The sequence below is a fragment of the Oncorhynchus masou genome, chromosome 18 (assembly GCF_036934945.1).
Source record: "Oncorhynchus masou masou isolate Uvic2021 chromosome 18, UVic_Omas_1.1, whole genome shotgun sequence".
In the NCBI taxonomy this organism is placed as follows: domain Eukaryota; kingdom Metazoa; phylum Chordata; class Actinopteri; order Salmoniformes; family Salmonidae; genus Oncorhynchus; species Oncorhynchus masou.
In genome coordinates this window covers 71,344,197-71,361,855 of record NC_088229.1, presented here as the reverse complement: position 1 = coordinate 71,361,855, position 17,659 = coordinate 71,344,197, and the positions used below count along the sequence as shown (strand labels likewise).

The following is a 17,659-nucleotide window of genomic DNA, read 5'->3' as shown; positions in this document are numbered from 1 at the left end:
GCTGTACGTATGCCATGTTAAAGTTATGAAGGCCTGCGTGGATCCCAGATAGAAGTTGTTTTTTTTAAAAAAAAGACTAACTTTGGTCACCTGGTTTCTGTGTGTTTCAGCATCTCTTGGTTCATCTTGCGTGATGTTGCTGTGTGGCGTCACTAGACTTTACTGGGCCATGGCTTGATTTCATTGGCGTTTTTAAAGAGTCGATTTGAAGGGATGCTTTTAGGGATGGTGTGTAAACACTGTCTTTTTGTTTCTTTTTCCAGCCGGACTTGCTGAACTTCAAGAAAGGTTGGATGGTGAAGCTGGATGAGCATGGACAAGTAAACAACAAACCATACCTACAAACATCCCCAAAACAACTCATGCTGTGTTTTTTTTTGTTTTTATATGTTCCTTAGAAATCATGACACTTGAAAAATTATTTGAAAATCGTATTTACATTGTTAATTTTTAATTTGTCAGAAAAAAGCAGGGAATCAGTAGCAGTAGTCATCTGAACGTTCACCCTTCTAGAATGTTCTAGTATTCTATGGCCTTTCGAGCCGAGCGTCAGTCCGTCTTTTTTTATTTTTAAACTTTATTTAATCTTTATTTAACTAGGCAAGTAGGTTAAGAACAAATTCTTATTTTCAATGACGGCCTAGGACATTATTTTCAATGACGGCCTAGAACAGTGGGTTAACTGCCTGTTCAGGGGCAGAACGACAGATTTGTACCATGTCAGCTCGGGGGTTTGAACTTGCAACCTTCTGGTTTCTAGTCCAACGCTCTCACCACTAGGCTACCCTGCCGCCCCTTTGATTTGATATATTGCACAGTCCAAGTTAACACACAGCTCTCATAGAAATCCTTACTGTTCAGAGGACTAACATCACTTCAGTATCCTCTTCTATGAGTTTGTTCGGGTAGTTGTCTGTGCTGTGTGTAGCGTAGCTCAGTTGGTAGAGCATGGCGCTTATAACGGCAGGGTTGTGGGTTCGCTTCCCACTGGGGACCAGTATGAAAACGTATGCACTCACTACTGTATATCACTTCGTTGAATTACTCAAATGTATATATTGCATACAGAAACCGAGCTCCTAATGTCATTGTGATAACTCTCACTGGCGCTAAATATATGTTTTATTCTTCTATATATGCATTGTATTTTGGGTGTTTTGGCTGGGTTTCTGTACAGCACTTTCTGACATTGGCTGATGTAAATAGGGCTTTAAAAACTAAAATGTGATTTGATTATTCTCAGTCTACTGGACTAACAGAACAGTTGATGTATTCCCAGTGAACTCTGTTGTGTTCTCTCTCTCTCTCTCCCCTCTACAGTGGACAAAGTTTTGGTTCGTACTGACGGACCACAGCCTCCGTTACTACAAGGACTCCATTGCTGAAGAGGTGACTTTTTCTCTCTAAATCCATCCAGACTCGTCCATCGTGCTAGTTTAACTGTGACCGACTATAGCAAGGGCAGTAGTTATCTTTAAAATAAATGAATACATGTTCGTCAATACAGTATTGGTTTCCTATTGATAACGTTGTATACTAAACAAAAATATAAAAGCAACATGTAAAGTGTTGGTCCCATGTTTCATGAGCTGAAATAAAAGATCCCAGAAATGCTCCATGTGCACAAAAAGCTTATTTATCTCAAATGTTGTGCACAAACTTGTTTACATCCTTGTTAGTGAGTATTTCTCCTTTGCCAAGATAATCCATCCACCTGGCCGGTGTGTCATATCAAGAAGCTGATTAAACAGCATGATCATTACACAGGTGCACCTTCTGCTGGGGACAATAAAAGCTGGCCTCGAACATTGTTTTAGAGAATTTGGAAGTTCGTCCAACCGGCCTCAAACACGCCAGGCCAGGACCTCCACATCTGACTTCTTCACCTTGTGGGATGGTCTGAGACCAGCCACCCAGGCAGCTGATGAAACTGTGGGTTTGCACAAACTGAATAATTTCTGCACAAACTGTCTGAAACCGTCTCAGGGAAGCTTCATAGACTGTGTGGGTGAGCTGTTTGCTGATGTCAACGTTGTGAACAGAGTGCCCCATTGGGGGGGTATGGTATGGGCAGGCTTAAGCTATGGACAACTAGAATAATTGCATTTTGTCGATGACAATTTGTATGCCGTGAAGAGATCCTGAGGACCATTGTCTTGCCATTCATTTGCCTCCATCACCTCATGTTTTAGCATGATAATGCACGGCCCCATGTCCCAAGGATCTGTACACAATTCCTGGAAGGTGAAAATGTCCCAGTTCTTCCACTGTCTGCATACTCACCAGACATGTCACCCATTGAGCATGTTTGGGATGCTCTGGATTGACGTGTATGACACTGTGTTCCAGTTCCTGCCAATATCCAGCAACTTTACACAGCCTTTGAACAGGAGTGGGAGAACATTCCACAGGCCACAATCAACAGCCTGATCAACTCTATGTGAAGGAGATGTGCCACGCTGCATGAGGCAGATGGTCACCAGATACTGACTGGTTTTCTTATCCACGCCCTTACTTTTTTTTAAAGTCATCTTTGACCAACATGCATATCTGTATTCCCCAGTCATGTGAAATACACAGATTAGGGCCTAATGAAATTAATTTAACTGATTTCCTTATATGAAATGTAAACTCTTTGAAATTGTTGCATGTTGCGTTTTATATTTTTGTTCGCCGTAAGTACACAGTAGCCAGTTTCAAAAGAATTGTCCCTGAAAACTGTCTGCTTGTATGCTGCTAATAGACTATTCTGTTCCTGACTTCACCATCTGTAATAATGCTGTATTGCAGGCTTCAGATCTGGACGGGGAGATAGACCTGTCTATGTGTTATAATGTCACTGAATACCAGGCTCAACGCAACTACGGCTTCCAGATACATGTAAGCCCCACTCACTCACATACAGTCTCAGAATATTTAATATCGTAATAATGATTTGATTTGCATTTATCTAACCATTTTTGTCACTTTTTATTATCAAAAAGCATGTCGTTGTATGGATGTAACGGAGCCCTTCACTGTCACCCAATCGGATAGCTGTTATTGGACAGTGTGAATCTAACGTCCTAACTGTCCTCCTCAGACCCGGGAGGGCTTGCACACCCTGTCGGCCATGACTGCAGGCATACGGAGGAACTGGATCCAGGCTGTCTTGAAGAATGTCAGACCCTCCACCGCTCCAGACGTGGCTAGCAACCACAGCTCCTTCTCCCCACTGGAGGGGCTGGTTCAGCCAGATGTGACCCAGGACTCCCCTTCCTCCGAGACCTCGTCCGTAGAGCGTGAGCCAGGTCCAGGCCCTAAGAAGAGCCGGGCACGCGAGCGCAGACAACAAGGCCGCTCAAAGACCTTCGACTGGGGCGAGTTCCGACCCATTGCCCAGGCTTTGGCCCAGCAGCGGGCCCAGAAGGCTGAGCCCCTGCAGACTGACATAGGAGACCCCGATCGGAACCGGAGGAGGGAAGAACGACGGAGGAGGTATGAATCTGTCACTGGCTCCTCCAAGGACCAACCAGCAGGCTCCGAGGGCGGGAGGATGGACTTTGAGAAGGGGGGAGGGAGTGAAGGCAGCCCTGGGGGTGAGTGCGTGGGTCCCCCCTCCCTGGAGAGGCAACAGAAGGTGGAGGTGGAGATCGAGCAACGCTGGCAGCAGGTAGAGCAGACACCCATCAGGGATGAGAGGAGGGTAACTCTGCCCTCGACACTGCAGACCAGGGAGACGGCCAAGCTGGAGAAACTGCTGGAGAGCTACAAGAAAGGGGTGGGTGTTTTTATGGGAACCGAGATCAACGTCAAAGGTCAGAGGTTGCTGATAGGTCAGTGTTCACCTTGTCCATTGTACCTTGCCTCTCCCAGGTAGAAGAGCTGAAGCTGCATTTGGGGAGCTGTCACCAGCAGCTGCTGCACTCCAACCAGCACAAACAGAATCTGGAGGTCCAGCTGAGGACGGCTCTGGAGAGAGAGCAGCACATCTGTTCTGGATACGTCTCCCAGGTAAGCACCACAGAGCTTTTCTTCTCCTCAGAGCTGTTCTGTTCTCTATAGGCAGTCCTGTTGAGTTAAGATTTCATGAAGTAAACCGTGCAGATTGAGCGGTGGTGTTCTCTTTTCATTTCATAACCTCCTTTTTGCATGTTGTATTTTAATTGTGAGAGAACATCAAACTGACTGACATCAGGGCTCCAAAACGTCTCCAGAATGTTCCTTTGCATGAGTCCGTTCGTTGCATGTGAGGAGAAACATCTTGTTTTTATCACTCCTTTTACGGCTTCTTGCTGATGTTTTTTTTTTTTTTAGGTGATGACAGATGTCGCAAAGTCATGCATGTGTATCGAACGTGATGCATTCAATTAACGATTAACATTTAGATGGATAGGTTTCCTTTTCGGTGTTCCTGTGATGCTGTAGAATGGCATAAATGCACACTTGACTTCAACAGTACGACCATAGTAGTTGAAATAATGACGTTTGCCTCAGAACTGTATAAAATAACATGGTCTGGCTTGTCTCCTGATGGATTTTTATTTGAATGGATTTCAGATGTTTTGTGTTTTTACTGCTGTTCCCGACCATCCGTTCGTCTTTTTACTGATGTGCGCTCCAGGCCTTTATGCAGATAATAGGTGTGTGTGTGTGTGTGTGTTAGAGAGCGGGTCAGAGTGTGTCCGTAAGGAGGGTTATAATGTATGCTTTTTTGAATTCTTCACCACTTAATTGTGTAAATCATCTGAGTTTTATCAAAGATAGTTGGTTTTCTTGGATAGCTTGTGTAACAAATTTGATTCAGTTCAAAAGGGGACGTTTTTGAGTTGACGGCTTTGATGTTTAGGTAGGGAGAGAATCTGGTTAGTTTATGCTTATCCTTTATTATCCTTTGCATTTTTTTTGCTAAAGCCAACAAAAAAAAAGGTCATTTCAGGAGAAAATAATTAATTTCCTGTTCGTGTTGTTTTTACTTATTTGGGGTTTTAAGAAGCAATTTTCACATTCGTTACACTGTTTGATTTTAGTTCTGGCCTGCATTGTTATTGCTATTACGCAATGAAATGTGATGTGATGAGTGCCTTTTTGAGAAATGTTTTGTGAAGAGCGGGAAGAATTCAGGAAAAGGATATCTCAAGAACATAGTTTATTCCAAGAACCTGGTATGCCTCCTATCTCTAATTAAACCACCTAGCTAGCACTAACTTTGCATTACTTACCCCGTGAATGAACTCCTTAACCATTTAATGTGCATGCTAATTTGTGATTCACTAATCATGGCCATTAAATCTCTTTCCGGCGCTCTAATTCTCATAATTTGGCCTAATGATAGAAGCTGTAATGTTTTTCTTCGTTATTGTTAAATGGCATAATGTTGAAGTCAAAATGATATACAGTACCAGTCAAAAGTTTGGACACACCTACTCATTCAAGGGTTTTTGTTTATTTTTTAAAACTATTTTATACATTGTAGAATAATATTGAAGACATCAAAACTATGAAATAATGGAATCATGTAGTAACTAAAGTGTTAAACAAATCAAAATATATTTTAGATTCTTCAAAGTAGCCACCCTTTGCCTTGACAGCTTTGCACACTCTTGGAGTTCTCTCAACCAGCTTCATGAGGAATGCTTTTCCAACAGTCTTGAAGGAGTTCCCACATATGCTGAGCACTTGTTGGCTGCTTTTCCTTCACTCTGTGGTCCAACTCATCCCAAACCATCTCAATTGGGTTGAGGTTGGGTGATTGTGAAGGCCAGATCATCACTCTCCTTCTTGGTCAAATAGCTCTTACACAGCCTTGAGGTGTGTTGGGTCATTGTCCTTTTGAAAATCAAATGATAGTCCCACTAAGTGCAAACCAGATGGGATGGTGTTTTGCTGCAGACTGCTGTGGTAGCCATGCTGGTTATGTGTGCCTTGAATTCTAAATAAATCAGACTTTGTTACCAGCAAAGCACCATCACACCACCTCCTCCATGCTTCACGGGGGAACCACACATGCGGAGATCATCCGTTCACCTACTCTGTGTCTCACAAAGACACGGCGGTTGGAACCAAAAAATCTCCAATTTGGACTCATCAGACCAAAGGACAGATTTCCACTGGTCTAATGTCCATTGCTTGTGTTTCTTCTCCTTCTTGGTGTCCTTTAGTAGTTTTTTCTTTGCAGCAATTCAATCATGAAGGCTTGATTCACACAGTCTCCTCTGAACAGTTGATGTTGAGATGTGTCTGTCACTTGAACTCTGTGAAGCATTTATTTGAGCTGCAATTTCTGAGGCTGGTAACTCTAATGAACTTATCCTCTGCAGCAGAGGTAACTCTGAGTCTTCCGTTCCTGTTGCGGTCCTCATGAGAGCCAGTTTCATCATAGCACTTGATGGTTTTTCCAACTGCACTTGAAGAAACTTAAAGTTCTCAATTTTCTGTATTGGCTGACCATGTTCTAAAGTAATGATGGACTGTCATTTCACTTTGCTTATTTGAGCTGTTCTTGCTGTAGTATAGACTTGGTCTTTTACCAAATAGGGCTAGCTTCTGTATACCACCCCTACCTTGTCACAAAACAACTGATTGGCTCAAACGCATTAAAAAGGAAAGAAATTCCACAAATTAACTTTTAACAAGGCACACCTGTTAATTGAAATGCATTCCAGGTGACCTCATAAAGCTGGTTGAGAGAATGCCAAGAGTGTGCAAAGCTGTCATCAAGGCAAAGGGTGGCTACTTTGAAGAATCTGAAATATAAAATATATTTTGATTTGTTCAACCCTTTTTTGGTTACTACATGATACCATACGTGTTATTTCATAGTTGTAATGTCTTCATTATTATTATACAATGTAGAAAATGGTAAAAAAAATAAAATAAAGGAAAACCCTTGGAATGAGCAGGTGTGTCCAAACTTTTGACTGGTGCTTTATATTATGATTTCATAATGTTAAATTGCTCTGAGGGAAATCATTGATGTATTACCTAAAACAATTTAGCTAGCCTTTCTCACCCCTGCTGTGTGTGTTAACCAACTTTCTGGTCCCCTTTTCCAAGCTGGATCTCCCTTTGGTTCTGGAGGCTGATATCGAGCCCCAGACGAAGAGGCCGGAACTGGTTAGTTCTCAAGCGCAGAGCTTAGCAAGGAAGTATCAGGAGACCAAAGAGCTCCTGCAGCTGCAAGAACTGAAAAAGCGTAATATGCAGGCACAGCTTGGCCTCTCGCTTTCCCACCTCTCCATCAAGGAACTTTACCTTTCCCACCCCCAAACAACAGCCCCTTCTTCAGAGCCGCCCGTCAAAAAGACTGTTGGCTTTTTGATCGAAGATAGTGCAGACAGGATTCAAGAGCTAGAGGACTTGATATCAGGAAAGTCGTTGACTCTGAAGGGACTGGTTAGATTGCTACGATCTCACAGTGAATTCTACCTGGAGGGTAGTCTGGAAATAGGACAACAGGGTAGTTGCCAGAGGCTTTTGGAGAGCTGGAAGTTTCAACAAGAGGTAGACAACAAGACCATGATGCAGAGCTTGGCCAGGGCGGGCGAAAGCATCCACAGTTACGAATCGCATCTCCTGGCCATGGAGGACATGCTAGGATGGGTTCAGAAGGTGGAGAGCCAGAAGACCCCTTACGGACCACTGTGTCAAATCGAAGACCACTCGGAAAGTCACGAGATCGTTGTACGGGCTTTGTCCCACAGGGTTGAACTTCTAAAGAGCGAAAACGGAGCGCTGAACCAGCGCTATCAGGAGATAGTGAACCAACTAACTGAGGCAGATAGGGAGATCGACAGGCTCAAAGCTGAGCTGATCAACCTGCAAGGCGGGAAACAGCACCTACTGATCCTAGAAGAGCTGAACGGAGTCAGGGCCAGACTAGCAGAGAGCCAAGCCAATGCTATCGACCGGGAGTTCTTTGAGAGAGAGTTGAATGAGAAGTCTGTGAAGCTTCATGAGGCCCTTGTCACATTGGAGGTGCTAGGAAGCGGCCTGAAGGACGGGGAGAGGAGACTGCAGCTGAAAGAGGCCACTCTCAAAGGTCTGGGATTTCAGATGGCAGAGGAAGGTGCTCCTAAGGAGAAAGGGCAACTCAAAGAGCAGCTGGAGGCAACAGGGGCCAAGCTCTTGGAAAAGGAAGATCTCTGTAGAGAACTTCAAACTCAGAAAGTTGAACTTCAAGCTAGAAACCAGGAATCGGAGAGAGTCCAGAATCTGAAACTTTTAGAGGCAGAGAATGAGATTAGGATGTTGCGAGCAAAGTTGGGGGTAAAGGCAAAGTCGGCTAGGGGAGAAAGAGAAGTGAATGTTAGTGAAGACTTGATGCAGACAGGTGAGAGGAAGGTAGCAGACAAAAGTGTTATAAAGCAAGTAGTCGGTGAGATAAAGATGAAGTCTGAGGCCCTTAGTCGGGTTTTAGAGGTGTTAGTGAAGCTTGATGTTAGTGTGGAGAAAACACTACTTGATCTGAAAAGCTCTTTACATATCACAGACTGCCTTGGATCCTTTGAAGAAGAGCCAGATGAAGTAAGTCAGAGAGTAATGAAAAGGTTGGTATTAGACGCAGCGTTCTGGAGTGGTCTGTTGAACGCTTTAGAGGTTAGCCCATGCGAGACTGAAGGTGAACGTGTGTGTAGTTTTGAAAGGCATGTAGTACAACGTACGGTAGCTGAGAAGAGCATGTTGATGTTGATGAACAGGATTTGTCCTCGACCCAAGATGGAAGTTGATAATAAGATGACTGTGATGACACAGACCATTCAAGCAGACCTTTTGAATTGGTGCAGCTGGCTTGATAACGACACCAACACGCTCATTTTGAAAGATCTAACAGAGGCATTGCAAGAGAAAGTGTATTTGTTTAATCTAATTGCCTCCACCATTGAAATGTCCACAAATGACACCCTCCTGTCCTTGGTCCTAGCTAGCTTTGATTCCGGCAAAGTTAAGAAACAATGGTCTGAGCACCTTCAAGACGCAGCCACAGAAGCTCACATGGCCTATCTCATCAGCAGGCTGAACTTCCAACACGAGAAAGAACTGAAAGAAACACAGGTTAAGAAACTTCAGATTGGCAACTCTGACTGTGCCAGCTGCTTTCTATTGGGAGAACAGAACCGAGAACTCCAATCCAAATTGGCGGATCAGCAGAATCCTCTGCAACGCCTTGAAAGAACTATGAGTGAAGATACTAGACCAGTAACACACATTCAGATCGAAGGGGAGCCCATTGACTCCCTGGACAAGGCCATACAGCTGCAAGACATGGTAGCCAAGCACAAGCTGGAGCTGAGGGAGACCAAGGACGTCTACACACAGGAAACAGAAAATCTGCGACAGGAAGTGGCGAAGGTGTCTGAGATATTGCGTCTAGAACGTGAAGAAAACGTGAAGGAGATCGACTCTCTGACTGTCTGCATGGAGAACCTGAAGAAGAAACACGAGACAGAGAGGATCGTCCTACTGGAGAAGCTCCACCATCAGATGGATGTCACCCCAGGAGGAAGCTATCCCACTGGGGCAGAGGATGGGACGATGTCCCCTGAGACCTCCACAACCTCCGCCCTCAAGGAGCGCATCCAGGAGCTGGTGGCCCAGGTCTCGGCCATGACAGAGGAGATGAAGCGGAGGGAGCTCCAGGGTGACCCAGCTAACCTCCGGCTGAAATATGACAAAGACCTGGAGAATCTGAAGGTGGAAGCCTTTCCTTGTCCTTTCTGTTCCTCCGTCCGTGATGCCTTTTCTCCTTGGCACCCCCCCCACCCTCCCGACCCACTCCTTACCCCCCCACCCTCCCGACCCACTCCTTAGCCCTGCTATCCTCACTCTGGTTGCTTTCCTTTGTATATCAGTATCCTCCAGTGTTGCATGGTGACTAATCCACTGCTAGTGCATGTGGTTGTTGACGCTAGGTGTGCGCTGAGGAGCCCGTTTTGTTTGACAGGAAAAAGGTTAGTTAACCAGAACTTCTTCTCCGAAATCCCAACTGGAACATTGTTTATGTGGGAGATAACCCATCTGCGTAGGCCAACCAGAACCTCTCTTACAGTCCCATGAAAGTCAGGCTGACAAAGAATTCTGGTCATGTTATTTAGTGTCTATCAGCATATTTACACATCCAATGTGAAACGAGCATCTCAGCAGGTATAGTTGTTGATAAAAGCAATTCTTCGGAAGAGACAATCTGATGTGCTTCATTACAGATTCCTTGCTTCAGTAGGTGTCGTATGTATTAGAAGTGTCAATTGCAAACGGTTGAAGCCCTTTTTAAAGCTGTCTACCTATGGATGTCCTCAACAAATACATGATTTAGATAATCGAGTGGACTCGAGGAGGAAGTTGAAATGACCTGCATTTGAAGGTGCATGGGGCTTACCTCTTTTGTCTTTTTGATGTGCTTTTGCTTTAACTGACAATAATTAACCTTTCCCCCCTTCTGACATGCTGATTGAACTTATAATAATTGACAGGCTATCAAAACATTGCCGAATGCTTGAAGCGTAGACATATTTGCAATGCAGGTGCTTCTACACCTGTATTGCTTGCTGTTTGGGGTTTTAGACTGGGTTTCTGTACAGCACTCTTTGACGTCAGCTGATGTAAGAAGGGCTTTATAAATATATTTGATTGATATTTACTTCCTTGGAAACGTTATTCTTTTAAAGGAAGAAATGCAAAACAAGATCTAATCGCAGCTAAAAAAAAAAAAAGTATTTTAACCACATTCCACCATGATCATATACCTAGAATCTTTGGTAATGTATGTGAACATATAGTCCATATCCAACATACCCAGGTGTTTTTATATATCATAGATCCTGTCTTATTATTATTTATTTAGACTACATAGAATTCATGTTTTAAAAAATTAAAAAACTTTTATCCCATTGTCATGGTCTCTACATTACGTTGTAGACAGGTAATTACACAGGTCATTTATAATCAGGCTCCAGCTTTACATGAATAGTTTTAAGAGCTGTTGTTGTTTTCTGCGTGTTTTTATTGGGCCTGAATAGTGACTGTTTCTAAGCAGATGACATGGGTTCTCCTACTCAGGTTTAGAACACAGCTTGGGGACACAGCTTGGGGACACAGCTTGGGAGCACAGCGTGGGAACACAGCTTGGGAACACAGCTTGGGAACACAGCTTGGGGACACAGCTTGGGGACACAGCTTGGGAGCACAGCTTGGGAGCACAGCTTGGGGACACAGCGTGGGGACACAGCTTGGGGACACAGCTTGGGAGCACAGCGTGGGGACACAGCTTGGGGACACAGCTTGGGGACACAGCTTGGCAACACAGCGTGGGACACAGCTTGGGAACACAGCTTGGGGACACAGCTTGGGAACACAGCGTGGGGACACAGCTTGGGAACACAGCTTGGGGACACAGCTTGGGGACACAGCTTGGGGACACAGCGTGGGGACACAGCTTGGGGACACAGCTTGGGGACACAGCGTGGGGACACAGCGTGGGGACACAGCGTGGGGACACAGCTTGGGGACACAGCTTGGGGACACAGCTTGGGGACATATGAATTGACGTGGGTTGTTGCTGCTGGTGTTGTGATCTTTGTACACGGACATGTGGTAGCATTTTTGCAGTCAACAGTAATAACATTGGGGACACACCTGTATTGCTTGCTGTTTGGGGTTTTACACAGCACTTGACGGGACAAGAAGGGCATAAATATATTTGATTGATATTTACTTCCTTGGGGGACAAAACAAGATCTAATGGGAGCACAGCTTTGGGGAACATATCATATCCAACATACCCAGGTGTTTTTATATATGGGAGCATCAGTCATGGTGGGGACACAGCATTTATAATCAGGCTCCAGCACATGAATAGTTTTAAAAGCTGTGGTTTTCTGGACAATAGCTTGGGAGCACAGCTTGGGGACACAGCTTGGGAGCACAGCTTGGGGACACAGCTTGGGCACAGCGTGGGGACACAGCTTGGGAGCACACAGCTTGGGAGCACAGCGTGGGGACACAGCTTGGGGACACAGCTTGGGAGCACAGCGTGGGGACACAGCTTGGGAGCACAGCGTGGGGACACAGCTTGGGAGCACAGCGTGGGGACACAGCTTGGGAGCACAGTGTGGGGACACAGCTTGGGGACACAGCTTGGGAGCACAGCGTGGGGACACAGCTTGGGAGCACAGCGTGGGGACACAGCTTGGGAGCACAGCGTGGGGACACAGCTTGGGGACACAGCTTGGGAGCACAGCGTGGGGACACAGCTTGGGGACACAGCTTGGGAGCACAGCGTGGGGACACAGCTTGGGGACACAGCTTGGGGACACAGCGTGGGAGCACAGCGTGGGGACACAGCTTGGGGACACAGCTTGGGGACACAGCTTGGGGACACAGCTTGGGGACACAGCTTGGGGATACAGCGTGGGGACACAGCTTGGGAGCACAGCGTGGGGACACAGCGTGGGGACACAGCTGACATGAATTGACCTGCGCTACACCAGGTCTTTTGTTGTTGCTGCTGGTGTTGTTATCTTTGTATTGTTGTTGTGTATGGACACGGACATGTGGTAGCATTTTTGCAGTCCTCTTAACAGTAATAACATTGTAAAATCAGTAATAACGTTTTAGCAGATCCCTTCCTGGTCCTCGAGGACGGTTTCATCCCTGGAACACAGTCCCTCCAGTCAGACATACTTTATTGACATGTAGTTGTATACTATACACCAGCCACTCCCCTAAACAGGAAATGGCCCCCACGAACGCACACACACACACACACACACACACACTAAACAAAGGGCAGGTGTTGCTTGCTGTGATGTCACAGTAGGAAGTGCCCCTAAATACCCAGCCAGTGGGCATGGTGGTTGGCTCAGTCTCAAAGGTTGTTCCCTCCTGGGCCAGTTTCCTGAGCGCTGGGGACTTATCCCTGTGAAAATACGTTTTAGGAAACGAGAGAGGGAGCATAGGACAGTACTCAGATGAGCAGCACTGAATAGAGGACGGAAAGTAACTTTTGGGTCGAGCTGGTCGGAAGGCCATTCAAATCCCCTCTTGTGGAAACATGCACTGTAATTATAATAGCATTGTGAGTGACTCTAAAACCGTGTTGATCAGACCCCCTCCCCTCCCCAGCTTTCTTTCTCTATACTGCTAAAAAATGTGTTGGTGCGACGCTGCCAATTGTGCCTCATTTGACAGACAGGCTGGCCCAGAGACAGTACGATGAGGAGACACCAGACTCCACTGTCTGTCTGTCCCCACAGAATCAGCCTATTATCCACCAGTGTTCTACTCGGTCTCAACTTAACCTCCTACATCCCATCAAGACATCCCCAATAGAAACAGAGTGGACGTCTTTCACATTATAGACGGCCAAACGATATGACACGCTATGACACGAACTCAATTTGTAATGGGTGTTTTATGAGCGAGACGGCCCGGGTTTTCACTTGGCTTAAAATCTTGGCAGAGGTTGAATACCTTCACTGTTGCAGGGATAATTAGGCTACACAGAACACAGCCTTCTCAATCACATTGTGTTCTCGTTGCCTACGCATTTCGTCAACGTATTGTGTATTCTGTACCAGAGGCTTATGTTGTTAATAGCTAAAGTAGCTAGCTTGGTGTTTGTCGTCAGTGATCAGTGAATAGATGGTCAACGGTGGTTGTGGGTCAGGTGTTTTGGGTCAGAGTTTTTTGGGCTTTAACTACATCGAGTTTGACCACGAAAAATACCCTATAACTAGGGGCCAGAGGTTTTCCTAATCAAGTCACATGGTCAGGCAGGAAACTCCTGGCACTAGCTTATGGTTTTGTGTAAATTCACTTTTCACCCATTCCCCTCCATTGATAGGCCACCTGTGAGAGGGGCTTTGCTGCCATGGAGGAGTCCCACCAGAAGGTGATTGAAGAACTGCAGAGGAAAAACCAGAGAGCACTGGAGAACCTACACGAGGAAAAGGAGAGGCTGCTAGCCGAGGAGACTGCTGCTACCATAGCCGGTCAGTAGTAATTGCTAACGCTAACCCTATCAGCAGTAGCACCTTGGTAATCATATAGGCCTAGTGTCCCATGCTAGCAGTACCATCAGGCTAACATTAAGTATTTTGTTCACTTGTGTACACAAATCCACAATGGTGAGTTATCATGGTCTTTGGGTTCTGTTTTATAAAACAGTGGATTTTCTTTCTAAAACGACATGATTACCTAACGTGGTCCGGGTATGCTTGGTGATCTCTCCTAAATAACGACGTTCTTTGTTTTGGTTGCCCCAGCGATCGAGGCGATGAAGAACGCCCACCGGTCAGAGCTGGAGAAGGAGCTGGACAAGGCCCGCAAGTCCAACAGCAACACAGAGAACGCAGACATAGAGGAGATATGCAGGCAACACGAGTAAGTTATGCCAAGATGGCACCGACTGACATGTTTGCCGTGTTGATAGCTCCTAGCCAACTTTGCCATCCTTTTTGTTTATTTTAGTGTATTTTTATAAACTTTATTTGCCCCAAAAAATGTTTCTAGTATTATCTCCTATGACCTCCTGGTCATCAAATCGGCAATTTACTCGCCACAAATTTGACAGATTCAAACCTTTGTTCAATTCTCCCAAAGTAGTTCCATTCATTCCAAAAGAAAGCTAGTGTTCTAGTCAGACTAAAGAGAATGGCCAATCACCTAATACTTCCTAGTATTGTACTAGCAAATGTACAGTCTCTAGACAATAAGTTACGAGCTCAGAGTGAGGATTTCCTACCAGCTGGACCTGAGAGACAGCCTGCTGGGTTTTCCATTATCGCGTAGCCAGAGGAATCTTTCTGGGAAAAGTAAAGGAGAAGGCATTTGCTTCATTATCAACAACTCATGGTGTGACTGTGCTTTGAGATGCTGGTCCCAAGAACCAAATCAGCTCCACCTTACCTGACAACCTGGGCCCACTAAAATTTGCAAATGACCCAACATATCCACAGATGACACAATCGCAATTGCCCTACACACTGCCCTATCCCACCTGGACAAGAGCAACACCTATGTAAGAAAGATGTTCATCGCCTGCAGCTCAGCTTTCAACACCATAGGCCCCTCCATGCTTGACACTAAGCTCAAGGTCCTGGGTATGAACACCTCCCTCTGCAACTGTACCCCAGGTGGTGAGGGTAGGCAACACAAGTCTGCCACACTGACCCTCAACACGGGGTCCCCCAGGGGTGTTGTGCTCAGTCCCCTCCTGTACATCTGCATAGCCATGTACGACTCCAACATCATCATCAGGCGACTGAAGAAATTCAGCATGGGTCCTCAGATCCTCAAGGAGTTCTACCGCTGCACTATAGAGAGCATCCAACACCAGCTGCATCACCGCCTGGTACAGCTACTGCACCGCCCTCAACCGGAAGGCTCTACAAAGGGTGGTATGGACTGCCCAATACGCTGCCTGCCCTCCTATTATATCTACAACAGGCAGTGTTTGAGGAAGGCCTGGAAGATCGTCAAGGGCTGCAGTCACCTGAGTCATGGACTGTTTACTCTGTTACCACCTGGGAAACGGTATCTGAGCATCGATACAGCTTCTACCACCAGGCCATCAGACTGCTGAACAGCTATGTCTACCTGCACACACAGCCTATTGCACCTCAGACTTTGCACCGTAGAAATGATTTGCATGGACTCTCCACACATTCAACCCTTACACCTGCGTTTCCCAAGAGGTGAAAGTTTTGGTATTTGCCCTAACAATACACAGCTGATTCAAATAATCAAAACTTGATGATGAGTTGAATCAGCTGTGTAGTGCACCCCTTGTGGTCTATAACGTAAACCCCTTGGAGTCTATAACGTGCACCCCTTGGGGTCTATAACGTGCACCCCTTGGGGTCCATAACCTGCACCCCTTGGGGTCTATAACGTGCACCCCTTGGGGTCTATAACATGCACCCCTTGGGGTTCATAACCTGCACCCCTTGGGGTCTATAACGTGCACCCCTGCACCCCTTGGGGTCAACCCTTGGGGTCCATAACCAACCCTGCACCCCTTGGGGTCCATATAACGTGCACCCCTTGGGGTCCATAACCTGCTCCCCTTAGGGTCCATAACCTTGGGGTCAACCCCCTTGGGGTCCATAACGTGCACCCCTTGGGGTCTATAACGTGCACCCTTGGGGTCTATAACCCACCCCTTGGGGTCCATAACCTGCACCCCTTGGGGTCTATAACCTGCACCCCTTGGGGTCTATAACCTGCACCCCTTGGGGTCCATAACCTGCACCCCTTGGTCTATATTCTGCACCCCTTGGGGTCTATAACATGCACCCCTTGGTCTATAACCTGCACCCCTTGGGGTCTATAACATGCACCCCTTGGGGTTCATAACCTGCACCCCTTGGGGTCTATAACGTGAACCCCTTGGGGTCCATAACCTGCACCCCTTGGGGTCCATAACGTGCACCCCTTGGGGTCTATAACGTGCACCTCTTGGGGTCCATAACCTGCACCCCTTGGGGTCCATAACGTGCACCCCTTGGGGTCCATAACGTGCACCCCTTGGGGTCCATAACCTATAACCTGCACCCCTTGGGGTCTATAACGTACTGACCCCCCTTGGGGTCCATAACCTGCACCCCTTTGGGGTCCATAACCTGCACCCCTTGGGGTCTATAACCTGCACCCCTTACCCCTTGGGGTCCATAACCTGCACCCCTTGGGGTCTATAACGTGCACCCCTTGGGGTCCATAACGTGCACCCCTTGGGGTCCATAACGTGCACCCCCTTGGGGTCCATAACCTGCACCCCCTTGGGGTCCATATAACCTGCACCCCTTGGGGTCTATAACCTGCACCCCTTGGGGTCTATAACCTGCACCCCTTGGGGTCCATAACCTGCACCCCTTGGGGTCCATAACGTGCACCCCTTGGGGTCCATAACCTGCACCCCTTGGGGTCTATAACGCACCCCTTGGGGTCACCCCTTGGGGTCCATAACCTGCACCCCTTGGGGTCCATAACCTGCACCCCTTGGGGTCTATAACCTGCACCCTTGGGGTCTATAACGTGCACCCCTTGGGGTCTATAACGTGCACCCTTGGGGTCTATAACGTGCACCCCTTGGTCTATAACGTGCACCCCTTGGGGTCCAAAACCGGCACCCCTTGGGGTCCAAAACCGGCACCCCTTGCGGTCTATAACCTGCACCCCTTGCGGTCTATAACCTGCACCTCTTGGTCTATAACCTGCACCCCTTGGGGTCTATAACCTGCACCCCTTGGGGTCTATAACCTGCACCCCTTGGGGTCTATAACCTGCACCCCTTGGGGTCCATAACCTGCACCCCTTGGGGTCTATAACCTGCACCCCTTGGGGTCTATAACCTGCACCCCTTGGGGTCTATAACCTGCACCCTTGGGGTCTATAACCTGCACCTCTTGGGGTCTATAACCTGCACCCCTTGGGGTCCATAACCTGCACCCCTTGGGGTCTAGAACCTGCACCCCTTGGGGTCCATAACCTGCACCCCTTGGGGTCCATAACCTGCACCCTTGGGGTCTATAACCTGCACCCCTTGGGGTCCATAACCTGCACCCCTTGGGGTCTATAACGTGCACCCCTTGGGGTCCATAACCTGCACCCCTTGGGGTCCATAACCTGCACCCCTTGGGGTCTATAACCTGCACCCCTTGGGGTCTATAACCCTGCACCCCTT

At 46.9% G+C, this 17,659-nt stretch overlaps 1 protein-coding gene across 1 annotated transcript in view; it reads left to right on the top strand.

Moving 5' to 3' along the window:
- LOC135505239 (myosin phosphatase Rho-interacting protein-like) overlaps window positions 1-17,659 on the top strand; it is a 79,368-nt gene that overhangs the window by 52,668 nt on the left and 9,041 nt on the right. Inside the window, 8 exon segments of the mRNA XM_064924425.1 lie at window positions 264-320; window positions 1,321-1,389; window positions 2,791-2,880; window positions 3,083-3,760; window positions 3,856-3,993; window positions 7,036-9,672; window positions 13,820-13,967; window positions 14,241-14,358. Of these exon segments, the coding sequence (XP_064780497.1) occupies window positions 264-320; window positions 1,321-1,389; window positions 2,791-2,880; window positions 3,083-3,760; window positions 3,856-3,993; window positions 7,036-9,672; window positions 13,820-13,967; window positions 14,241-14,358 (3,935 nt within the window).